General features: G+C 34.2%; 1 protein-coding gene and 1 long non-coding RNA gene across 4 annotated transcripts in view; both read left to right on the top strand.

Annotated features, from left to right (window-relative positions):
* LOC108734660 overlaps positions 1 to 23109 on the top strand; it is a 196167-nt gene extending 173058 nt beyond the window's left edge. The window contains exons 12-19 of one of the 3 annotated variants that reach the window (XR_001937419.2): positions 17037 to 17328; positions 17401 to 17691; positions 18091 to 18851; positions 18917 to 19045; positions 19107 to 19191; positions 19258 to 19497; positions 20043 to 21928; positions 21988 to 23109. Coding sequence is in view for 2 of the 3 variants with exons in the window: in XM_018466302.2 (XP_018321804.1) it covers positions 17037 to 17328; positions 17401 to 17691; positions 18091 to 18851; positions 18917 to 19045; positions 19107 to 19191; positions 19258 to 19497; positions 20043 to 20191 (1947 nt within the window). In the remaining variant the exon portion in view is untranslated. Of the gene's footprint in view, positions 1 to 17036; positions 17329 to 17400; positions 17692 to 18090; positions 18852 to 18916; positions 19046 to 19106; positions 19192 to 19257; positions 19498 to 20042 lie in introns of all 3 variants that reach the window. The other 2 variants (XM_018466302.2, XM_018466301.2) reach the window with 2 other exon arrangements.
* A 1152-nt stretch (positions 23110 to 24261) lies between these two features.
* The window catches only part of LOC112906758, a 12594-nt gene continuing 10078 nt past the window's right edge, over positions 24262 to 26777 (top strand). Inside the window, exon 1 of the long non-coding RNA XR_003232566.1 lies at positions 24262 to 24429. This is a non-coding gene — a long non-coding RNA (uncharacterized LOC112906758). The remainder of the gene's footprint in view (positions 24430 to 26777) is intronic.

Below are 26777 nucleotides of genomic sequence, written 5' to 3'. Positions count from 1 at the left end.
TCATTCATTAATTGTTTACATGTCTTTTCAATCTTTATTTGAATTACTTTATATTTCATTATTTACGTTATACATCTCGTATTTAAACTTCATTATAAAATCTTTGTCTTTTATACACCGTATTTTTTAATTATTTACTCACCTTAACTCGTACATTTTTCGTACCATTTCTTACCTTAAGTCTCATATAGTTTCATATATTCTTGCAACTAAATTATTTCCCTTTTACCATTTTATTTTATATGACTTCTTTTATAATTCTTTATTTAACCTCTTTTTAATAATGTATGCGCGTATGCTATCATTCATTTCATTCATTATATCATTTTATTTATTCATTATATCATTTCATTTATTTATTATATTATTTTATTTATTTATTATATTATTTTGTTTATTTATTTGTCTATGCGCATATAATTCATATCATTTATTATTTTATTTACCTAATAAAGGGAATCAATCGTTTTTAGATATATTTTCATAAAAACGTAAAATTACCATGATATTTATTCAGTACCTTTGAATTTTCTGAATATGCCTAAATAACCCGATAAAAAACACAATCTAAAAAAAAACTAATCGAAGAATTCGCAATATTCTGACTATACGGTGAATAGGCTATAATTATATTTATTTAATACGTTTAAGTTCGGCGGCAATTGTTTCGCCCGGGGATAGGGTTTGGATTTTTTGTTTCTCCGTGATTTTTATAGTAAATTTTTTCTTTGGGGATGGAGAAATTTTCGGTGCAGAATTTTGGGTTAATGGGGTCAGTCCAATTTCTTCCACATTGTTTTGGGAATGTTTTTGTATGGGATTTATAGTTGTAGTTTTTTTTTTCTTCATTTTAAACATTTGACGAGACGAAATGCCATGTATATAAGGAAGATAATTAGGCAGGTGCAAATTATGTTGAGTGGGACATGGTGCGAAGGTTGTGGGCCCAATGATTGGCCACCTATTCTTGGGATATTCGCTACTGTTGAAATCATCCTTAGTGAATCTTGTTCCCGTGTTGTTTAAAAAGTGTTTTCTTGCATAACCTTTACGTACCTACATAAAAGATCATAATAGTACCTTTTCAAATCTTCATTATTAGCGGGTCCCTCTAGGAAACTCCCGAAATAAACAATTTTATATGTATCTGTCCAACCATTACACGCAGCTGTTCTGTCATATTTTGATAAAAAGGTTAAAGCAGAGTCCGAGCTTGGATCAAACGTTGGTGGTGGTATAAATTTAGGGGTATCTGGTTGTTTTGTTTCCGCAAAAGCATTTGATAATGTAGTATTTTGCATGATTTCGTTTGGTGAATTAGTGCGAGGTTTTTGAGGGGTTGGTAATGTTAGTGTCTTTTGTAATTGCGGTTGATTTATTTGTAGTGTAGGTGACCTAGATGTTTGTGTTATTAGGTTGCGTTTTTCAGCGTTCTGTGGCGTGTAAGTAGGGGTCGGTGTAATTGTTAATTGAGTAGAGTTTAAATTTGGTGCCTGATATACTTTAGGTAATTCAAATGTAAAAATAGATGGAGATTGTCGTGGTGGACTTCTGGACAAGGATGATTGAGGTGTGAAAGGATCTGTAGTAGTGCTGCTGTGTGTTGGCCTGAAATCTTTTGAATTTGTTGCTCCCTGGATATTTTTATTACTTATTTGTTCAACGTTTGCCTCCGAGCTCGATTTTTTCTGACTGCGTGTTACCCTCTTTTGTTCGTCACACATTTAAATTAAATAACACCTCATAAACTACTCTGAGTCGATTACAATAAATTATATTTAGATAAAAAAGATTGCGTAAAATTCAATAAATCACCCCTATTTGAAAATAATACGCTACCTATGCAAGTTATGCAAGTGAAAAATTAAAATTATCAGAATGGGTTTAGTTGAAATATTTAAAACAAGCCAATAAAAAAAATAATATGTAAGTGAAGAAAATTGTAAAATAAGTGAATCGATCTACAATTGAGAGAAATCGGCGCCTCCACCATACATGTCACACCTAATTTGGGAACGGTGTCTTGACCATCTATGTTATGTCAGTAATTGCTTAGTTATTTATTTTAATTGCCTGATTTTAATGTAATTTAATTATTTAAGCGTGACTGGGGGTCAGGTACTAAAATTATAAGATAGGCAAGTTTAAAAACAACGACTTTATTAGATATAAAATGATGAAGAGAATCGAATTGAATATTTACAAAAAGGATCTTTCCCTCAATGTAGATCAACACACACAAAAAAACAAGTCTGTTTTACTTACATTATTGGCAGGAGCGTCGCAACCATCATCACCTAGGGGTAGTGTCACCAACACACAGAATTTGCCACCTAGTATTCTTTTTAAGGACAGACTTTATCCCTTCGCGTTCCAGAATCGACTGATTGCGAATCAACCATCGATCCCCGTCCACGCGCTAAACTTTTTGATGAACCAGTGATTATTTTGACCATAGTTCAACATGGGTCATTCACTGGTTCCAGAAGTTTCTCTGGTCTTGCTGATCTAATGACAAAAACGACGAAGTCCTTATTGATGACTTAATAATTTTCCTAATGACCCGAGCTATCGAACTAGCGTCAAATTCCGCTTGCAAAATAGATAATTGTTTTCACTTGCCGCCTCGTTGCTGTATAATGCCAAATATGCTTATTTTGCAAGTGAATGAACTCGATATCCGTTTTATGAATTTAAAAAGAATAGCAACGTTATAATTATAAAATATTTAATTAATTTTGAAATATGTTTTAAGGTCTAAAATGGTTTTTTGAATTTCATTAAAATTTCACTGCGTGACAATACGTAATCCTAAAATGTAGCATCGTGCTACAGATGGCGTTTACTGTGCCATTTGTAGTATTTTCGAATAAGTGTGAGTACTTTTTATAATTATTCAAGTAGATAGTTTTATATCTGAGACTGATGATGGTACTTTCTCCTCTTGTATACGAAAAGTATTAGGAGTAGTAATTATCAAAATAGCTAATACGTCTTTAGAATAATATTTCTTTTGAATTCAGAGAGGGCCAAAGTGTCCTCCAGCTTAGTTTTTTACTGATAAACTGTTATGCCTGGCGCATCCGCCATAATTTAGCAACTTAAATGCATATTTATCTTTTTCCAGTGTTATTATGTAAATGCATTTTTTTTTGTCAGCAACATTAATATTATTTAAATACTTTTTAAATGTTTCGAATGTCAGTGCATTAGAATTTGAGTTCTGCTTTTTCAAGGTAAGCAGTCAACCTTTATATGAGCGTTAAATTCTTGCATATCTAAATGTTTAATTTTACTTTCGTGAAAGTAAGCAGCTAGCAGCATCAGGTAGGCATTAACGATCGAAATTCTTTAAGCGATGCTTCTTTTAATTAATTTATTTACCTATTTTTATATTAAAAAGAGTTTCTTTATGGAGAGTTTATCCTGTATCCTTTATTTTTTTTTATTTCTTGTACATCATATAAATTTTATGGGGACCGAAAACACTGTCCTATTACCTAAACCTGCTATAGGTAAATCCTATGCAAATAATAAATTCCTGTATCGATTTGGGGCATAATTAGATACTGGATTGTTGGTTGGTCAATTGGTTATAATGTAGCCAGTAATTAGTTTAACACAAGGTTGTTAATTAGGAAATCTTTGAATATTCAACGTTCTGTCGAAACCCAACGAGTCAGTAAATTGACACATCAGCGATTGTAGTACCTATAATTATCGGGCATTATATTATAACTCACTACCTATTCGTGTCATTCAAATTTTTCATTTAATCGTATATTAACTATTGCAATTGTACACAAGTAAAACATAATAGGCACTACTGAACGGAAGCATTTGTTTTTAAAGATCCAGCAGAATTCTGCATTTACTGTAGAGATTTCTGGTAATCAATTATTATTATTCATTAACGTAGGACGACACAAAGGATTTAAATTGGTTTTATAAGCTTATATTACTTTGTTGTTTATGTGAAATGAAGGCTGAAGATATTTGTAGGTACGAATTACCCTATCCCAAGTCGTATTTGTCTAAAGATGATGCTTACATATAATAGAAGATCATCATGCTCCGTTCTCAATTCTATGTATGAGCTTAATCTTAGTCAAGTTGGTTCAATATATTTAGAAGTATCTCATTTTAAAAGAACACTGTGATATTTAATAAATTTTTAATCGACAAGAGACAAAAAATCCAGCCAATGCAGGGTATATGGTTTATTCATTACGATTATGAAAATACATATTCATTAATTTTTAGCGAATCAAACAACCTTTAAACCAATAGAAACAAGGAAAACCTGAAGGAATACCCACCTAATTTCACCGACATTGTTTTCTCATTGTAAGAAAACAATAATAATATCCATGGCAATACTGTGCTTGTAAATGCAGATCATTTCGGAATATTGTGTGTACATATATTCGAATGACTCCTCTTCTTCATTTAATTGAACGAACTTTGGCAGCTATAAACGCAAGTTTCGTCTCCAAACCGAATTTCGGTTTCGATTACACACCAACGGTAAGTTCATACCAAGCACCTACGTTAATTGGAATACGGTTGCCCCGAGATAGTTGATAGCTGGTGTCTGATAATATAGTTGAGAGAACGCGGATAAGAAACCCCTAAATTTATGGAAAATTGATTACTCGAGTTGTAGCTTTCGGTAATTTGCGGGTATTATCTTACACACAATCTTGTTCTATGTGTATTATTATTCAAAAAGAATTTTGTGCATATGTTACGTGCTTAACATTATCAGTTCTTCGTTAACAATTAACATTGGTGTCCCCCAAGGTATCCTTCTTAGTCAACTATTCCTTCTGGTTTATACAGTCGAACCTGGATAAGTGGGAGCTCAAGGGACCGCGATCTGATTGTCTCTTATAGAGGTTTCTTACTAACCCGAGTTTCTAGCTTACAGAGTTACAGGAGGAATTTGTCTCACTTATAGAGATCTATAAAAATACGGTTCGACAACACATTGAGTTTTCGTTTAGACATTATGAGGAAGTACAGGACCTTTCGTCGCAACTGCTTCTATGAACTGACTGTAATAACATTGATAAACAAGTCGGTACGCACATTTGGCTATAATAAAATAATAAAGACTTACTCGATCATTCGCAGATTTGGTCATTCGAATGAAATAAGAGTCTCTTGAAACTTAAGAACGAGTCATAAAATAGCAAAAGTAAACTGCAGCTTATAGAGGTATAGACAAGTAGCAATCTCACTTATAGAGGTTCATGCATGAAAAATGACTGTCACTTATACAGGTTTTATGTTTCTCACTTATAGAGGCTTTAGAAGGGCAAAATGACGGGACTTGGCAAATACTCTCATTAATAGAGTTTCCTCGCTTACCCAGTTCTCATTTATCCAGGTTCGATTGTATTAATGATATTTTAGAATTACCTCCTTTAAGATCTGTTATGTCATAAGCTTAAGATGATATGATCATCAAGGATTATGCAAAAATTAAACTTACAATGATTCCGACTATAAAGTTACAACTTCTAAACGGCCTTACTTATTCGGTCATGTTCGTCGTGGACTTGGTCTTGATCTTGCTAATATAGACTCGGTCTTAGCCTTGGTTTTGCGTGTTAAGTCTTGGTCTTATTCATTTAATCTGATACTTACATCTTTTTAACGATTCTGCTAAGCACAAACTTTTCAATTTACCGAAACAATTAATTGTCTTAAATGCTGAAATTTTCTGTCATACACGCAACCTTGTTATGGCTTTCAAAGAAAATAGTGTCGATTTTATGAAAACTCGAGGACTTACCCATTCGCCTATACATAAATAGACCCTTCCTCCAAAGTTTAAATTGACGTTTTAGTGAACAAAATACTACAAAGTACTTGAAAGAAGTAAAGAATATCGGAAAAAAAATAGTTTGTCTCCATATTTAAGCGATGTGGTATCCAGACATAGGAATAAATTTAATCTTGCATACAGGGTTTTTCCGGAAAGTAATAGGACTGATTTCCTTCCGCCGCGACTGTACTTCGGAGCGTGCGCGCACCGACTGGATTCGGTAGAGGGCATTCCTAGCTAACGAACGAGCGGCTGGTGAGTTGTCTCCGAGCACCTGGAGAGTCAGAACAGACTTTTTCGCGCGACGTGTTTCTGTGAGTGGTGCAAGCCGAAAATGCAGCGTTCGTTAGAGCAGAGGTATGCGATTAAATTCTGTGTGAAACTCGGTAAATCTGCGACAGAGACGTTTGATATGATAAAGCAGGCTTACCCAGATGTTGCTTTAGCAAGAAGTGGTGTGTTTCGGTGGCTCTAGGCCTTTTCAGAGGGCCGGGAAGAGGTCGCCGATGAAGACCGTGCTGGAAGACCTTCGACTTCGACAAACACGGACAATGTGACTCGCGTGCGCGAAATTTTGAATCCAGACCGTCGACTAAGTATTCGTTTAATTGCCCAGATATTAAAGTTACCAAAATCTGTGGTTCATGACATTGTGACGGAGCATTTGAGCAATGGATCTTTGAGTATGAATGCCTTCTGTGACGCCTTCAATGCTTGGAAATCGCGCTGGCAGCGCTGCATCGACCAAGAAGGAGCCTATTTGGAAAGTTTTTAAAGAATTGTAACGATTGGCTCAATAAATTTTTTTAAATCGACTCAGTCCTATTACTTTCCGGACAAACCCTGTATTTCGTCTTGATTCTAGTTTTGGTCTTGTTCATTCGGTTTTGATCTTGGTCTTGCTAGTATAAAGAAGTCTTGATCATGCATTTTCGCAAGATCAAGACGAATTTTGCTCACCAGTAAAGTATACCAAGCGGCATAGTCCAGACGTTTAGATTTTGAGGGACTACCCGCCCACCAGCATTAGTAGCTGATGGGAATAAAACATCCAAAAGTTTTTTTAAACAGAATTATTCAAATACCCAACATTATGACCCTCTGGAAAAAAGTGACTAGACAAAAACAGAAAAGAAAAGAATTAATTTCGTCGTGTAGTGTTAATTAAAAAGTTTCACTTTTAATTAAATGGAAATATTGTGCTTAACCTTTATGACCTGGCATGAATTATGCATCGAGGATTGTTAGGCTCTAATAAAACAAACGAGAGCGGTTTGGAGAAAAGGTGACTAAGTTAGGAAGCATTTTTTTACAGCCTACAATAAAACTTGAACATGAACGGCCTGGTTGAAGTGCTCTGCCTTTATTTCAAATAGACGATGGGCACTTCTGAAACAAAGTCGCAAAAGTAACGAACGTAATTGCTTCTCTTCATTCAATTTATTACGTAGAGTCACTCTTCACCTTTTCTACAGGTTCAGTGAACTTTTGTTTAATCGAAAAATGCATCTATAGTATGCTTCAAAAGTTTTGGTTAAGATCGAGATTTAGAAAAGGCTAATTAGTACCAACTTAACGGGAAGAGAATGATGTAAACCTACATCCCTTTGTTTATTATTATTGGAAGTGTTTTAAAATAGAAAATTTTATTCGAAAGTGCATAGACAGAAAAGAGATTACAATAATCTTTCTTTATGCTTAATTTGTAGTTTCCTTTTAATTATTTATTTTTATATTAAATTTTAATGTGCTTTGCGGATTCAAGATGTTATCAAAATAATGATCTTGGTGTGACTCAATGAGTAAACTTACTAATATCATACCTACACCTTTGTTTTAGTATTGATATCGCAGAACAAACAGAATAGCTCAAAACCCCAACGTCAAAACACGACACTGTAGTTGTCCGAAGCACTTCTCGGTAACAAGGTTACCTTCTTCAGTGAACAGTTCACTTCAGTCCTTGAAGAAGGTAACCTTTTATTACCGAAAAGTGCTTCGGACAACTACAGTGTCGTGTTTTGACGTTGGGGTTTTGAGCTATTCTGTTTGTTCTACTACAACCGCCAAAGTTTTTCCAATCTTCATATTGATATTGCACTACCAGAAAAAATTACGATGAATAGGTTTTGATGGTAATCTTGATCATTTAAATCAGAATTTATGGCTATTGATATAACTTAGACTTGATTTTAATCTTGGTCTTGAAGTTGGATAACGAAAGTGTATATAATGTAGGTGCCTGTTTTGGACTCAACAACATGAGGTCTGGTTTTGGCCTTTGTCCTTGTGTTACAAAATATATAGAATTGCAATGGATTCTACTTTAATTTTGTTTATTTATTTACCCTTGCTCGTACATGCATTACTCTTTGTTTTGGTCTTAATTTGACTAAGATATTACATACGTACAGGTTTGTATGATTCATGATCTAGGAACCACAAAATTTAGAAAATCAAGATCAGCAGATCCTAATCTTGGTCGTTAAATAACTATAATGAATCAACAGACTTCTTTCTTGGTCTACCTTAGTTAATTTTTATGCCATCATCATCATAAGGTCGTCACTCCTAAGACTGGTTGGATACGCACCTCTACTCCTTCCTATCCTGAGTTAATATTCAAATTTCCCTAAAACTGGAACATCCCACATCCTGAGACAATAATTGAATGTCACAGACCAAAAGAGAAGCCCAAGCAAAGTTATCTTGATCCTGATCTTGCAAAAATACGAGTCAAGAGCAATTGTGACACTGTAAGACCAACACGGATATCTCTCTACAGAAGGTGATAGAATAAGTTCAGAAGATTTGGTATAATTGCTATGACCTAACCTTCCATATGTACAACAACGTGTGTTTGTTAATTAGTGAATTTTGGGCTTAATGTTTTCATCTTTGTTGATACGATTTATGGCTTATATTGACTCACTGATTTTGAGCTTCCTGGTGATAAATCATTGATTGTATCGATGGATTTACCTCTTCGGTAGAGTTTTCCAACTGTTTCAAGCTATTGGGCGACAGATTAGCCTTCATTCTTTGGGTCCATTCTTTGACTTCCTATTGTTTACATTTAATTAATTACATCATCTGAAGTGAGATATGGTTAGAATCCAATGAGATATTTAGTTTTTCAAACGCTCATTTGATTTATCTACCACTTTGTACTTATACTTTTCACTATCGTCTCCTCAGTTTAAAGGTAATAACAAAAATGTTATAGAACCTTTAGATGCTAAAGGTATCAAATTCACGTAAATTGTCATCAAAATGGTAGTTATACTGACTCGTTTATTTCGTTTGGAATACCATAGCGTACAATTCGCAACGTATTTAAGTACGTATTTATTTGCTCACATTTGACCTTATCTCTTTTTCTATAACATTTACATTACCAACATATACATACAAGCATAAATGCACATATGGATGCAGGAAGTCAATTGGATCACTTGACTCGGTTTACATACATATAGTAATTACATCGTTTGACGTGTATATACAAGATAACAATAAAATTTGTTAAACTATCACATACGTGCGATACCAGTACCAGCAAGCATGTAATTTATTTGAATTAAATACTAGTTCTGTTTAAAATACAAAAATTACAAAACCCAAAATACGTCTCTTTTTATAATACAGTGGAAATTGTATAACTTGAATTTTTTTCTAACGTGAATATTCTTATAAACGGGTGCCGAAAGCCTGATTGACACTCGACTCATCCGGTAGCCATCATCGAGTAAAACTTTTTTACAATTTTTGTATTTTCTTGGAAAATTCCTGTCTGAGGTTCTTTCGCGAAATCAAAATTTCGCAAGCAATTTCTTTTTTGACTAAGAAAACGTGAAAAAAATGAATAGGAAGGTAGGAGACGAAAAATTAGAGAAAGTCGGAAAATTCAGGCTGAAAGAAGCAGTAGAGATATAAAAGAAAAGAATAGCGCAGGATCGAGTCGGCTTCACCAGTTCTATGCTCGCGCATGGTTAACTTAGAAATTTGAAAAGATTGCTAAGGGTGTATGTCGCACGGCGGAAAAGAAAAGGTTAGAAGCGTTCGAAATGTGGTGTTACAGGCGAACGATGAGGATACCGTGGATAGAGAAGGTTGGAAATGAGGTGATATTAGAAAGAGTAGGAGAACAGAGGATTCTATGGAAGTCAATAAGAAATAGGACACCTTCTCAGGCATAAAGGGGCAGTCAGAGACATATTAGAGGCAGATATGGAAGTTAGGAGGGGTAGGGGTAGACCTAGATTAGATTACTGTTCGCAAATAGCTAAGCGTATGGGTTGTTCTAGTTTTAGGGAAATGCCAAGATTACCTCAGGATAGGAAATAGTGTAAGTGCGTGTCCAACCAGTCTTAGGACTGACGACCATACAATGATGATTAAACGTATCATGAACTTCATATGATTCATAATGTGTTAAGTTGGAAATGTGGTGTTACAGGAGAACGATGAGGATACCGTGGATAGAGAAGGTTGGAAATGAGGTGATATTTAAAGAGTAGGAGAACAGAGGGCGCTATGAAAGTCAATAAGAAGTTGATGCAAGATAGGTTGATGGAACACCTTCTCAGGCATGAAGGGCTAGTTAGGGACATTTTGGAAGCGGAAACAAGAGTTAAGAGGGATGGAGAAAGATCTGGATTAGATTACTGTTCATAAATAAATAAGGATCTGGGTGCTCTAGTTTTAGGGAAATACCGAATTTTTCTCAGAATAAGAAAGAGTGGAAGCGCGTGTCCAGCCAGTTTTAGGACTGACGACCGTGTGATAACGATGATGATCATCTATTTCAAATACATAATTTTTAACATCAGCAGTAAAGACTATCACCTTGCATGGCATTTTATATAATATATACATATACCTAGATACACACACTTGCATATATCTACACTCTGCCCACGGTTACGTTCGTGATAATAATTGCTCACTGCAATTGTGTGTGTGTGTGTGTGTTTGCGCGAAGCCCCTCCAATTTTCACGAGTAACTTCTTGCTTTCCTTTCGGCTAGTTTGTGCTTTTATTTGCTTTGTATTCAGTCGTCGACACAAGTTGGCGGGACCGGTGAATAATAATAATAATAATAAAGTTGGATGATTTTTGTTGATAGGTGAATTTTTGCAACCAAACGAAAGTTCATTGTTCGCATTTATTAATTGTTACGGTAAATAGTGCACACAAAAGCGATAAAAAGGTGTTTGCTTAATAGAGTAACCAGTGAATAGTGCATGTTTGTGAATGTGCTAGTTCCTCTAGTCTCTAGCGACGAAATTTTCCAAGTTCGTTACGGCGGAAAACTCGAGGAGTTCGTAGTTTAATTTCGTAAGTGATTTATCGCACTTTTTCCCTTTGGAATTTTCAATTGCACGTTTGTCCGAACATGGAAACGTTTGTATTGATCAGATTTTCCTTCTATTAGCCTTTTAGTAATCGCAGATCGTTTTTAAAATTTCAAAAATCCCATGGATCCTTTTCGAATAGAATTGGAAACAAGAATACTTTTCGTAGCAATGGGCCGCAGGTTAAGGAGCTTTAGAAGTTGTAGTGTGAAAAAAAGTTACTTTTGCACTGAAAATAGTAAATAGAACAAAATAATTAATTGTATGAGATACATTTTCGTTTGGTGAAAAAGAATTAGTACCTACTTGGTGAAATAAAATAACCATTAAAGCTAAATATTAATAATCAAAAGAAAAGTACCATTTTTTTAAGCATTTTAAAAGTAATAATTAAACTTTGTCGTTTACATTTCGTTTCATTAGTAAGTTTGGAAAGGTCAACGATAGATTACAAATGCATCTTGTACAACTAGTAATTTACTATTTTTTATGAAAAATATTTTTCATACTTAAAGTACCTAACTCCTGAAACTCCTTAAGTGTATGTGTGGAATTCGATTTGTTTTAGCCTATTAGAGATCTTACACTAATTGTATACACAGGTAAGTGATTAACCGAATGTGTGGGCGATGAGTCATACCTACGTTAGTGAATTTTCGATCAACAGCCAGGTAATTAGTTTTCGATTAGATTGACTTTCATACCTACCAAGTGTTTCTATAATTAAACAGTATTTATTTGTAAAAACTTCCAAAAGATAATACATATATATGTTAACGATAATCATTTCCTCTAACTTGAGATTCGAGTGCGAATTTTATGTTATAAATTGTCTCTTTAAGTCGAATTTCTATTAATTTTCTTCGGAAAAGTCAATCGCAGCGATAATCAACAAGGGGTCGAACTTTTAAGCGGAATTATCACTACTACGAATTTTTACTGAGTTACTCAATATCATATTATGGTAAACAGCAAAAAGAAGATTAGGTTGGGATCATATGGTTACGGTAGGAAAAGACAACACGAACGAAGTACTTATACTAACATCGTGATGTAAGATTATAAGGTTTAATTGAAATGGGTTTAACAACAGTACCTATCTAATGGCGATACATAGAAGTGATGTTTTAAAAAATTGGATAATAACCCGAATTGTCTCTAACTTGAATATAACTGATTGCAATCAAGAAAGGAAAGCTTAACTATTTGTTTGTTGTTTCGATGAATAATATAACCTGTAAAATCTTGGACAGTAACCATTTCTGTTTCTTTTGAAGTAATTTTGAAAGTTGGTCAGCGAATATTAGATAGTTTCACTATACTTAAGGAGAAAAGATTCGAATTAAGAAAAACTTCTGCTTTGTCATCACATTTCTTAACTTTTGTTTCGATGACATCACTTTTACGTATATTAACTAATATTAATTCCATCACCAATAAACCTTACAATGTCAGATCACAAATATAAGTACGGTGAATTTCGCGTATAACGACGACGAAGGAACCACTGTAATTTCGTCGTTATATCCCGAAGTCGTTACAGGCAAAGGTAAAGAGATAGATATACGTATGTATAGTTTTGACCATTTATCAATTTTGAAACGAGTTTTACATTTTTTTAACAGTTAAGTGCATCTAGGAGTCATATTTATTCAAAAGATTACTAAATACGGTTGCTACTCAGAATATCACTTTGTAACTGAACCATTTTAACGTACACACTTAGAACAACTATAAATAAACGGTAAAGGTGACCATCTATGTGGACGTAAACAAAGGATAAGAAAGCCCTTTGTGTCATTAGCGGCCGACTAAGATCGCTATATCTGCACTAAGAATCTGTTACAAATGATTCATTAAAAACAGTTGCTACATCCGATGTCGCTATAGCCACATGAATTTCACACTAAACTGTGCTTTAAGTTCAAGGGACTTAGATTGAAGGTCGTTATAGCAAAATGGTCGCTATAACCAAGGGGCAGTTTACAGTAAACCCCCACTCGAATTTCAAATTACAGAAATGGAAAAATTTGTGTCAAAAAATTCAAAAATGATGTGAAGCAATACGTTTATCATAGAAACAAAAAACTGTTTGTATTAGAAAAGATTTTGAGATATGGAAATTCCAGTTACGGAAGTTTCACTTACTGTATTCTGAAATCATGCAATCTTTCTTAATAATGGTTTACTTAAGTAATTATTTACACTTTGTAGTTTCTGTAGATCGTGAAATTGCAATTTGAAGCCTCTTAGGTACGGTACAAAACATTAAGTGATGCAACATTAAAACCATTTCCGAGTTCATTTGGCAGTAAAAAACACTGTAATAATCCGTATATTACCAACGTTATTTTATCTGTTTATTAAACGCTGTAATTACGTGTTGGTTTAATAGTGTAATATCCTTTTTAATACTATTCTTCATTGTCTAAAGGTTATATTTTTATGTTATGCAATTAAAGAGCTGGCAGGAAATTTGTACTAAATCAGGAAATCACAAATCATCTAGAAAAAATAAAAAAGTTCCTTTATCGTATACATAATATTATTAACTTCTATGTTGCGATTAAAAATTTGTACATTTTTTATTAATGATTTACTCTAAATTTATTGAGGTATGAAAATTACAATATAGACTACGTCTGATAAAAAAGGTTTCTCCGATTGATTGGGATGGGAAAGATGAGATAGATACTTGTCTAAGTGATTCAAGGATACTACAAAAAAACTTGCACCAGGCCAGACGGAGGACTCGGAATCGAACTGGTGTCCGTCCGAATGCTGAGGAAATCAACGCGAGCGAAATTGTGAAATTTTGTATACACATTGCCAGAGGTATAGAAAAGGACACAGGATACCGTTTAACCAAGAAAATGTACTGTTCCTGAGAGATAGAAAAATTAGTTTTATGTGGTCGACGATGATTTTTGACATATATTTAGGACATCAACGCCAGCAAAACCGCTGGTTAAATCAATCTTGACTATACATATTGCCAGAGGTACAGAAAAGGACACAGGGTACCTTTTAACCAGAAAAAGGTACTGTTCCCGAGAGATATAAAAATTAGTTTTATCTGGCCGACGATGATCTTTAACATATATGTAGGACATCAACGCGAGCGAAGCCCGTGGTTAAATCTATCATGACTATACATATTGCCAGAGGTACAGAAAAGGACACAGGGTACCTTTTAACCAGAAAAAGGTACTGTTCCCGAGAGATATAACAATTAGTTTTATGTGGCCGACGATGATCTTTAACATATATGTAGGACATCAACGCGAGCGAAGCCGCTGGTTAAATCTATCATGACTATACATATTGTCGGAGGTACAGAAAAGGACACAGGGTACCTTTAAACCAGAAAAGGGTACTGTTCCCGAGAGATATGAAAATTAGTTTTATGTGGCCGACGATGATCTTTAACCAGAAAAAGGTACTGTTCCAGTTTTATGTGGCCGACGATGATCTTTAACATATATGTAGGACATCAACGCGAGCGAAGCCGCTGGTTAAATCTATCATGACTATACATATTGTCGGAGGTACAGAAAAGGACACAGGGTACCTTTAAACCAGAAAAGGGTACTGTTCCCGAGAGATATGAAAATTAGTTTTATGTGGCCGATGATGATCTTGAACATATATGTAGGACATCAACGTGAGCGAAGCCGCTGGTTAAATCTATCATGACTATACATATTGTCAGAGGTACAGAAAAGGACACAGGGTACCTTTTAACCAGAAAAAGGTACTGTTCCCGAGAGATATGAAAATTAGTTTTATGTGGCCGACGATGATCTTTAACATATATGTAGGACATCAACGCGAGCGAAGCCGCTGTTTAAATCTATCATGACTATACATGTTGTCAGAGGTACAGAAAAGGACACAGGGTATCTTTTAACCAGAAAAAGGTACTGTTCCCGAGAGATATAAAAATTAGTCTTATGTGGCCGACGATGATCTTTAACATATATGTAGGACATTAACGCGAGCGAAGCCGCTGGTTAAATCTATCATGACTATACATATTGTCAGAGGTACAGAAAAGGACACAGGGTAGCTTTTAACCAGAAAAAGGTACTGTTCCCGAGAGATATAAAAATTAGTTTTATGTGGCCGACGATGATCTTTAACATATATGTAGGACATCAACGCGAGCGAAGCCGCTGGTTAAATCTATCATGACTATACATATTGTCAGAGGTACAGAAAAGGACACAGGGTACCTTTTAATCAGAAAAAGGTACTGTTCCCGAGAGATATAAAAATTAGTTTTATGTGGCCGACGATGATCTTTAAGATATATGTAGGACATCAACGCGAGCGAAGCCGCTGGTTAAATCTATCATGACTATACATATTGCCAGAGGTACAGAAAAGGACACAGGGTACCTTTTAACCAGAAAAAAGGTACTGTTCCTGAGAGATATAAAAATTAGTTTTATGTGGTCGACAATGAGCTTTAACATATATGTAGGACATCAACGCGAGCGAAGCCGCTGATTAAATCTATCATGACTATACACATTGCCAGAGGTACAGAAAAGGACACAGGGTACCTTTTAACCAGAAAAGAGGTACTGTTCCCGAGAGATATAAAAATTAGTTTTGCGTGGTCGACGATGATTTTTAACATGTGTGTTTTAGGATATCAAAGCGAGCAAAGCCACTGGTAAACGAGTTGTTTATAAACAATTATCTAGTCAAAGTTTTGAATTCTTTCGTCCTGAAAAGGCGAACCGCGATTAAAATTAGAATAGTGATTACATTGGTTCATAAAATTAAATTTTGCATTACACGGTTTGTACAGAACATTCTTTAAGTACTTAAATTTACATTAAACGGTAAGAAACAATAAACTGTTTGTAAAAAGTCTTATAGTTGCAATAAAATTACCTACGTGTTATGTACTGTTTTAGTTCATTAAATCGTTTTAAATATGTAAACACAAAATGGGCTATTTATAGCATAAATAGAACTGGAAAATTTGACACTGAATTAAGGAATTTAATGGTAGTAGATATGATTGTCGTAAACAACCTTGAAATGATAAAAGCGTATATGACTGACAATTACTTGCGATGGTTTCGTCTTAACTTCTTACGTGTTACATGATATTGACCGCCAACGGAGAATAAACACGTCGCCGCATGGCATTGCTTAGCTTCCTATTGCATGGGTTTGAAATTGTACCTTGTCACCTAGTTGTTTGTTGAATGCTTAAAAAAAATCATTAAGTTGTACTTTCTCTACTTACGGTATATCAGCACAGTTAAATTGCATTTTTATATTAGTCGTAGGTTTCACATTAATAAGCTGAAGACTGCAAACTTAATAGCAATCCACTAATTGTATGAGCAAAATTTATCAAGTTTTGAAAATTGTTACCTAACGCAAACCTTGACTTCCCTCACGTAACAGAACCGACTGGGCACTCCTTCCCTCAGTTTATGTGACGTAATGTATGAAATGGTATATTCATGTGGTGGCAGAAATCGCAGTCTCCTTCATCGCATATACTTACCTACCACTTTTGAATTAAAAAAAATTACTTATGATATAATAATAATATAAATAAAACATGAAAGTATCTAAATATAGACAGACTTCTCAAGTAATTTCAAAAAATTTGTCCTCAGTAAATTAACAACTAGAGATAGTTTAAGTATTTTTCTTAAGGCACTAGAAACACTACTGTTAGCAGAAAATATTACTAGATGGCAATATACTGTCTACAGTATGGAACTAACAACTGTTTTAGTTAAAAAATAAAGAAAGAATGCTGAAATTAGAGAGAAAGAAATGTGAAAGTACCAAGAAAATTTCCTTGATTTAAGGCTGAACTTCAATCAAGAGCTCACAGACATCGGCATGTACGAAGAACGCATTCAGATTTAGGAGGTCAAAGGTTATTTCAGTGGGATCCCAGGTCATCGTATCGTCGGCTAATGTCGTCTCCAAATCCCCTTAGAAAAAGGCCGTTGAGGATGAGTCCCTCCAAGAAGCCTCCCGACGCTCCAGACGGTGTTCAGTTACGAAGTTACCATCATCGAAGTCAACTTAGACGATCTCTTAGTCAACCCGTAGATATCGACAAATTATCGCCACTTATGAGAACAAAGACTGCAGGTTTGTGCGCTTTATTCAGACTTTAAACGAAAAATCATTGCTAAGTACGTGTGTAATTTATTTTTCCGTCAGGATTAAGGTTGGCTGGAGCTGGCGTCTTTAGTGAAGACGAACAAGATTGCAGATTGGGAACGTCTGAAGACGAGATGTTATCCGATTCCGAATCTTCTTTAAATTCTCTCCACGAACGTAAAAAGTCTTTAGAATTAGCGATGGATGAGAATGTCGTCATTTTGGCCGAAGCTGTGTTCGATCACGTCGCCATTGAATCCGAGGAACTGGCATTTAGAGCTGGAGATGTTATCGAAGTTCTTGAAACGGTTAATAGGGATTGGTGGTGGGGTAGTGCCAACGGAAAAGAAGGTAAGTTTTAATGGAAATACATTTTTTAAACGTTCTACTTTCAACTCCTTCTTGACTGTTTGCCTATTGAATGTTTCACACTTTAAATACGAGAATTTGTAGAATTTCTGTCCATGAATTGTACTGACTACAAAACTCACTGACCTCCAATTCTATTAAACCAGTTGCCCTTTAAATCCAGAAACTAAAATCGATTTCGTAATTAAAATAAATTTAAAAATTAATTCGGTATCTAAAAGTCATTGTTTTTGTTTAATCAAGTATTCATCTTTCTAATCTGCAACCCGACCTATTACGTTTATTTTATCTGAAAAGAAAAATATTTTCTCATTCAAATTCTAAATTGATAGATGAACACACCATTCCTTTAATATTTAGTCCTCATCCCATTCTTTCCAGGCTGGTTTCCTGCAGCATTCGTCCGTCTTCGTGTCAGCCAGGAAGACACCGTCGAAGATTGTCTTGCAGCAATGGTTTCTGGCCGATCTGTGCCGTCTAGTGTTAAGCGTAGGACTAGTGTGTCCCTTTTATCCAACGATCAGGTTAGGACTAGTGTTGTTCGTGAGTTAGTGCATACGGAACGGGATTTCGTAAAGGTCCTTCAGGACGTGGTGGAAGGCTATATCGCGGAATGTCGCAAACGCAAAGACATGTTCACCAAAGATCAGATAGACACCATTTTCAGTAATCTAGAAGAGATTCTCAAGTTTCAAACGGGATTCCTCAAGGACTTGGAATCGTGTATAGACTGGGAGAATCCATACAAGAGCTGCGTTGGAAAATGTTTTATAAAGCACAAAGCAGGTTTCGAAATGTATTCGGATTACTGTAACAGTCATCCCCTAGCGTCCGCCACGTTGCAGGAACTGTGCCAATTTAACAGTTACAGTAAATTTTTTGAAGCTTGTCGACTTATGCGTGGACTGATAGAAATTCCTTTAGACGGATACCTGCTCACTCCCGTTCAAAGGATTTGCAAGTATCCTTTGCAGCTTGCCGAGTTACTAAAATACACTAGGGGAGACCATCCGGATTATAGCGACATAAGTGAAGCACTCGACACCATGAGGAGTGTTGCAGTACTGATAAATGAAAGAAAGAGGAGGATGGAAAGCTTGGAGAAAATTGCAGCGTGGCAGCAGAGAGTCGAAGCATGGGAGGTAAATTAGAAATAAATACATGCACAAATAAAAATACGTTTAACATCAATTTTGTTGGCAATTAGGGTGAAGATTTGATAGAAGGCAGTTCACAATTAATACACCAAGGAGAAGTTGTTAGAGTCACCACTGGAATGTGGACCAGCAACATCACCTTATTCCTCTTTGATCATCAACTGGTGTATTGCAAAAAGGTACCACCACACTACTAGCTTTTGTTAGAATTTTAAATAATAATATTAATTGTTCATACAGGACATTTTGAAGAGAAACACCTTTGTCTACAAAGGGCGTATAGATTTAGACACCAGTGAAGTTATCGACGTTCCGGATGGCAAAGGTAAGCAAAATAAATTCCATCTGAGAAATACGAAAGCCAATTTTTTGCCTCTTGTGGAAATTTTAGACGTACAGATTGGCGTGACCGTTAGGCATAGCATCAGAATTCACAGCTGCATCCGCGACAAGTGGTTGATGTTTTGTTGTCGTTCGGCGGCCGAAAAACAGCAGTGGTTGAAAGCTTTTGCCAAAGAGCGTAGATTTGTGGCGCAAGACAAATCTGAAGGGCTAGAACTCCATTCGACAGCTAAACAACTCGCCAAGGCAGCTGCGCGATCTCAACGAAGGCCTCCGAGGAAACCCAGAGGTATGACAACAATTTCATTTTTATTAACATTTTGTTTCCGGTCCATTTTCTCTTTTTATTTTGACTCCCATGTTCATCAAAATCTTTTTACTTGGATACTATTTTTGATTTGATTGCTTGTAGGATCATAAGGTTATGATAGGAAAACGCAACACGAACTTCTAGTAGTAAATTAATTTCCATATTATATTTCTAAATCGCAAGAAAAATTTGGCACTTTCTTGGCCCCAATTTTCTATTTCTATTTCACATTTATTTCCATTCCCTGTTTCTTGTTTTTCATGTACGATTTTGTTTCCATCATGTCTTCATTTTCATCTTCATCTTTATCGTGATCTACAACTAATAATTGTTTCTATGTTCTTCATCAATTTTTTTGTTTAGCAATAGGTATTTCTATTTTTTTGTTCCATTTCGTTCTTTGAAAATGTTTCAATTTTTTCTTTGACTCCTTTTTTCCTTTATTTGGTTGAAGACTCTCACTTTTCACATCAGCACTTGTGTACGAACTTCTCTTGGTCATCTGGTCAAATTGTTGATTGTAGGTAGCAAGAATTCGGCCTACATGGGCTCTGCACTTCAAATTTCCGCACAAAATTCGAATAACGCTTATTCCTTGAGCCGGAAAGTGGGGACGTGGTTCACTTTTGGAGTAAACCGGAAAATACGTTACCAACAGAGGGACGTTTCCTGAGATAAGACAACCTTGCTGTAGCCCGTATGCATGTAAGTTAACGTTTTGAAGTTCCTTATTAATAACATATCGGCTGCAGCAATAATAACTCTTCAGAGCGAAGTCAAAAATTGACTTTGAGATAAAGTAACTCATTGTTGATTTTCTATCAAAAGTAGTGATTAAAACTCTCACACACTTTCGAATAATGATTTTTAGTCTGTTTGGAATCAAAGCACCAAGGGGTGATGATTTTTATCTTGTAACATGTGATTTTACAAAGTGATATTATGATGGTCTCGTTTTGAATTTAATTTTAATTTTATTATACCATTTTTGACAACGCTCTGAAAGTTACAACTGTGTTGTTCGTAAATTTTTGTTAGTGATATTGGCTACTGCCGTATGTGATGTTACTTAGAATTTAAGAAAAAAATTAGTTGAAAGGTCTAATTTTTCTCTCGTAGTTCCGTATGCGCTCATTTCCTTCTCTCAATTGTCATACGTATTGTATCAGAACGCACAATGATGTTAAATAAATAAAAATCGCATTTGAGAACAGCACAGGGTATTTTGGGTCTATTGAACAACTTAGGCAAAATTTTAGGACCAACAAATGCAAAATACTTCACTCATTTATCTTGTCTGCTAAAAGCAATACTTAATAATGGCTTTGAATGTAATTACTTGTATATTTCACATTTTTCGAAATTTACAGGTACCGTAAATTATCTAAAGCAATAGTAGTTTTTGTTTATATAGGTACCAACTTTATATAAACTTTCAACTAATTTCCTTGACCGTTGTAGATGATTTCTTTGTGGTTTTTATTGATTATTCCAAATTTTTTGGAGTAATTATAAAGACTTAGTGGTTAGCAGAATTTGTGTTCCATTTTTTTATATGTTTACACACAGAGCAATCCATTGGGCTGGAGGGCATAGTTATTTTCCTATCTCTTTTGGCCCTCCACGACTTACAACAATTAATTTTAATACCTGTTACCTATTTTTATTCACAATAATTTCATCCATTTTCTTTTTCGTTTTTGTTCAAAATTACCATTTAAAAATCTTAATCCCTGTCTTTATCCCCATAGTTTCTCAAAACTTTGCTCTTTTGAACGTCCCATTACATTTTCCTATCAATTTAGTTTTCCTCAACCACATCCAGTATTCTTCCTTCATTATTCATTACCCCAAAAGCCCCCAGGTAACAGCTTTTCTATTTTATTACTGGTCCCACTCTTTTTGGGGAATCATTAAAGATAACACTTTCCAAAACTTCTCGAGAGTAGTTCATTTAACTTACGTCCTGTTTTCCGATTTCCTCACTTCCTTGAAAGTCCCTTTTCATTAACAGGAGAGCCCTCTCCATGTATCCGGAAACTCAATAAATCACTCTGGGTGTAAAAGTGCAACAAAGCGGGATGCACCATTGCTTTGTTTATATGTTTGCTCATTTTTATTTTTTAAAAAATGCCAAGTACCTCCTCTTGACCGACGTTGCGAGTAGACAGGTCCGGGGGTTGAATTATGGGTTTGGAGTGGTTAGGTAAAGGAAACGGAAATTGAGTATATGGTCTGAAGGTTGGATAAAGGGTCGATTGTTGGGGACCTGGGGATTGGAAAGGAAGTGATGGATAGAGGATGACAAGGTGAGAGTGGCAAGGGTTTGATAGATTGAGACTGGTAAAGGGTTGATAATGGGTTGGATTTGGAAGAATAATGAGAAATGAAGGGATTCAAGCTGAAGGTGGTAAGGGCTTCATAATAGTTTTGGTCCAAAAGAGTATATATATATATATAATGGGATAGGAGATGTAGGATGACTTTTGGGATGGGTCTTGGAGTAGCCATTTCAATTTTTGGGCCCGAATTGAGAGAAGTAATAAGGGGTTAATATAGAAGCTGTAAGGGTTCATGTGATTTGGAATTGAAGGTTAGAAAGTATTTTCGGGAACTCGAAAACGATGGAACAATTTAAAAACCAGAAAGTAGGTAATTGTAGGATTCAAATGAAATAGTTTTTGAAAATAATGTGATGTATTAGGTAGGCATAGTGTTCAAAGGGAATGAATGAAATTATTCAATGATTGTTGAGGAACGATTTTGGATTTGAGGTGGTTTGAAAGAGAATTTGTTTTCTAGTTTGTGCAGCACAAATAACATTAGTTAAATTTGGAAGTTAAGACCTTTTTCTTTTGATTTCAGCCGCAATTTCCCTACGTCATAGTTGATTTACTAGTTCTACGCCGCGATTGTTTATAGTTAAAATTACTATTGTTATTTATCCTATTAACTATGTTTTCTAAGAAAATGTTTTTGTTATGGTTAAATTAATGAAAGATATTGTGGAAGTTTGTTTAAAATGTACAAATGTTAATAAACGATTAAATGAAAATTTGAAAGTTGGCATTGTTATTATTTAATCCATTCTGCCTTTTAGAATAATCTAAAAGTTAAAAGTTTTCATAATCTTCATAATCCATTATGATGGAAGATGTTTTTGTGCTACACAAAACTAGTAAAAGAAGACAGGGATGGTAATATCACCCCCGGACCTTGAAATTGAAGATGCACCCGCTCTATGGTAGTAAAATATTTCCCCTGTTCGGTCTTGTTTTTATTGAACTAGCGCCAGCAATTGAAATGTTGATAGGAAGCAATTTATGGGATTATTCCTGTAAAATAAAATCAATTAATGCCAATGATGTAGCTCATAAGTAGTTGTAATTATTTAAAATGTTTCGTTTAAATTATATTTTTGTAAGCTTTTCATCACGTCTGTGTATATTTAATGTAAAACACTTGTTAAATGATAATATTAATCTGTTGTAGTTTTTATTGCCAAACTGACTTGTTGATAATACTGATCTTTTTTGATTTCGCGACAACGTTGTATCATCGGTTTTGTGAGTCGCGACAATAAATTTTTAAGAAAAACTAAAGGTGTTCTAATTTATCATTTTGTAATTATAAAATATAAAATTGATAAATTTATTAGATAGAAGAGACGCTAAGGTAAGTACCAAAAGTAGTATGTACTTTATTACCCAAAATAGCTATATGTGTAGAGGTTGTTTGAGTACATCTACTGACAATTAACCCCAAAAATGGTAAAATTAATTAATTTAAAATTTTCTTGAAGCCTGAAAGAGAAAGAATTAGTGATGAGCAAAACAAGACCAAAACTGTCCTAGGTTTAGTAATTGTCTTGGTGTTGCTTATTCGGTTTTGGTCTTTGTGATTTAGCCTATGTTTTAGTCTTGGTCTTGTAGATTAAGTCTTCGTCTTTCGTGCTGATTTAATCTGATACTTACGTTTTCTTTTTAATTCTATTATTATAAAGATTATTAATGATATATAAATTAAAAATGATATATTCCGGTAGTACATTAATGAAATACAATTTTTTATTGATGTCCACGAATTTATACAGTGCAATCATAGAGCCAACTTGTAATTCAATTGATTTCAGAAACCCACCGGAAGTAGTCATTTTTTGTTCAGTCTTACGTATTTGGTCTTGGTCTTGATTTTAGTCTTGGTCTTGTTTATTCGGTCTTAGTCTTGCTAATATGAAGACAATGTTGGTCTTACATTTTCGTCAGACCAAGACTCAAGACCAACTTTGCATATCACGAGAGATTTAGTCTTACGTACTTGGTCTTGGTCTTGCTTATTCGGTCTTGATTTTAGTCTTGGTCTTGTTTGTTAGGTCTTGGTCTTGTCAATATAAAGACAGTCTCGGTCTTATTTTCGCCAGATTGATATCCAAGACTAATTTTTCGATTTTTGAAATTAATCAGCTACAGCTACTCTACTTGTCCAAATTAAGATAATTAAAAGAATTGCCCCTTAATTGCACCAATAAATAATTTTTTTATGAATATTTATTCATAAACTGAATTGTGTGTTTAGATTCTTTAGCATATTCCCCCCCCCCTTCCCGTTCTTGTAATTTCTAAATTATCGATTCAAAATGTTTTTGAATACAGGTGGCCTATAACATCAGTAATTTTATTTTAAATTGTAACGAACTGTAAATACAGTAAAAAGGATGCAACTGTAGGTATTTATTTATTATTATGCATTACGTCATCTGAGTTCGACCGAAGAAGAACGAAACGGCCTGAGGGTACCGAGCTTTTTACAGCTTTTCAGTTGTGTTAGAGCGGTGTGACAGAGTGCTGGGTTTTACATGTGGATCACAGCAACCGAAAATAGTACGCAGCTTAAAAAGAAGAAACTGAAACGGTAAGTCATTCAATGAATTGATACTTACTAATTACTGATACTGTTATTATTGTAAATGTATTAACAAATAAAATAAAATCCTTCTACGTATCACGGAGAGAAAGATCTTGAAAAAATTACCCTTGCGTGTCATAAACTGGGTGCTTTTGATTTTAAAAATTTAAAAAACTACCTTACAGGCACAGTAAAAACTCCTATGCTTTCTAGTAAAGTTTATAAAGTTCTATTACAGATATTATTCGACTAATATTGAATCATTTTTATACATGTTTCTTACACCCGCTTTATGGTTGAAGAGCGTAATTTTCCCAAGATTTTTCTCTGCGTGTACTTATGGTCAATACAATAATAAAAAGATATAAAGAACACATAATTAAAACATTAATAAGTTACAAGTTCTTTCATGGTCAACTAATTTGTAATAATTATTTTGTCGCACTGGGGCTTCTATCAATAAAAAAACTGGTAATTATTAGTGTTTCAATTGTGTGTTCTAGATATGGGGTTACAACAAGTGAATGCTTCATCCATACAATTTTTAATAAAAAAGATTTTATAAATTTACCGAAAAATAAAAGGACCTGATTAATTATTATATTAAAAATTTACTGAGTAAACATTGCAAACATTGTTTAATTGCAAAACTTTAGTCTCCGTTCTGAGCCATCAACGCCTAGACTAAACCAATGGACTTGGGTAGGTAAAATGTTACACAATTTTTTCCTTTATGATGTATACAAGGAGTAAGGAAGGATATTTTGAAGTTCAACTCCTAAGGTGGTGAAAAGAATTTGATATGTTTGTACAGGATATTTCTATTTCAGATTTCTTTGAGACTAGCCTTAATAGATTAATCGAACAAATATTTCGACATTTTAAAAAATTTCAACCTGAAGGAGCCAAAGCGGTTGCAATGTTTTATATGCGATCAGATTGAACTTGTTCTTAATTAATTTTAAAAATCAACCTTTAAGGTGTGAAATGTCGTTGCTATGTTTTTATGGGAAATATTTTATTTGTAGTCATATATATTTGAACTTGTTCTCAATGCTCATTGATAGAAGTAATTAAACGAACGTTTTTTGGCAATTTTTGAAAATTAACCTTTAAGGTGTGAAATAGGATTCCTATGTTTTTATGGGAAATGTTTCATTTTTAGTCAGATTTATTTGAAATTTGGTGTTAATGCTTTTTGACATACTTATGTAAGGAGGTACATAATAATTTAATTTTAAAAAATTTAATCTCTGAAGGGGTGAATAGGGTTTTGCTTAGTTAAGCGAGCTCATTACGGTTAGTTATTAATAAAAATAACCCTTTTTTCAGTATATCTGCCTACTTTTCAGATTTTACAAAAGTTTAAATAAAAGTGCAAATGCAAAATATTTTTTAGAGTACTTTATTTAATTTATATGTACCATGTGCCTACGTGTTTCCAAATTATTTAAACATATTTATTCTATCGTTTGTTGGTTTAAATTATTTTAAATTGAAAGTTTCATGTTCAACAACAGTAATACTCTTACAAACAAGTCTCTTATCGTATCAGTCATAACGTTCATAAAAAACCTCGTTTATTTCAGTAACTTGCTTAATATGATGTTCGACATTGTAGAGGTCAAATAAAGAGAAAGCAGATATAGACGATACAAATTACAATAATAAGTCAGTATATTGTAAACGAAATTGTCTATAGAAAAATTTAAATGTGCTCAACTATTAAAAACGACTATTTAATTATTAAATTTCGTATCCATGTCATTATAATAAAATTAAACTTATTTTCTTATTTTTGGTTTAACCATACTATAACACAGGTCTGCGAAATTTTTTTTTTGAAAAGTTTTTTTCTTAAATTGTTAGTATTTGTCGTAATTGTCTCAAAAGTAATAGAAAACGATATTCATATGGTGTATACCACGTCACATTAACCTATAAATGCTCAGAGAACACATTTCCTTTTGAACCCTTGCCACGTAATAAGTGCGACGAAAAAATATTCGGTAACCAGTGTTTCTATGTTTTTAACGATACTCTTTTCGATGGTGTTGGTTAAAAATACCTCCGACAATATTAAAGCATGGAAAGATCGAAAATAAACAAAAAAAACGTGATTTTTGAATTGACTGTTTTCTTAAAAAGTAATTTTTTGTGTCCTTACGATTTTTTATATGCTTAAAACCTATATAGATCATGACCTCAATATCTAAACATGAAATAATCACCCTTGGTCAAGTCGAAATGTCTTTACAAACTGTTTGATCAAACCAAGTTTAATGTAAAGTGGTGGAAGCAATACTTTCTTCTTTCAAACTCGTATTGATGACATTTTTCATTCCGACTTCCAA

The sequence above is a fragment of the Agrilus planipennis genome, unplaced genomic scaffold, assembly GCF_000699045.2.
Source record: "Agrilus planipennis isolate EAB-ADULT unplaced genomic scaffold, Apla_2.0 scaffold52, whole genome shotgun sequence".
Lineage (NCBI taxonomy): Eukaryota > Metazoa > Arthropoda > Insecta > Coleoptera > Buprestidae > Agrilus > Agrilus planipennis.
Note: the sequence above shows the minus strand (reverse complement) of the source record. Positions and strands in the feature narration are given on the sequence as shown.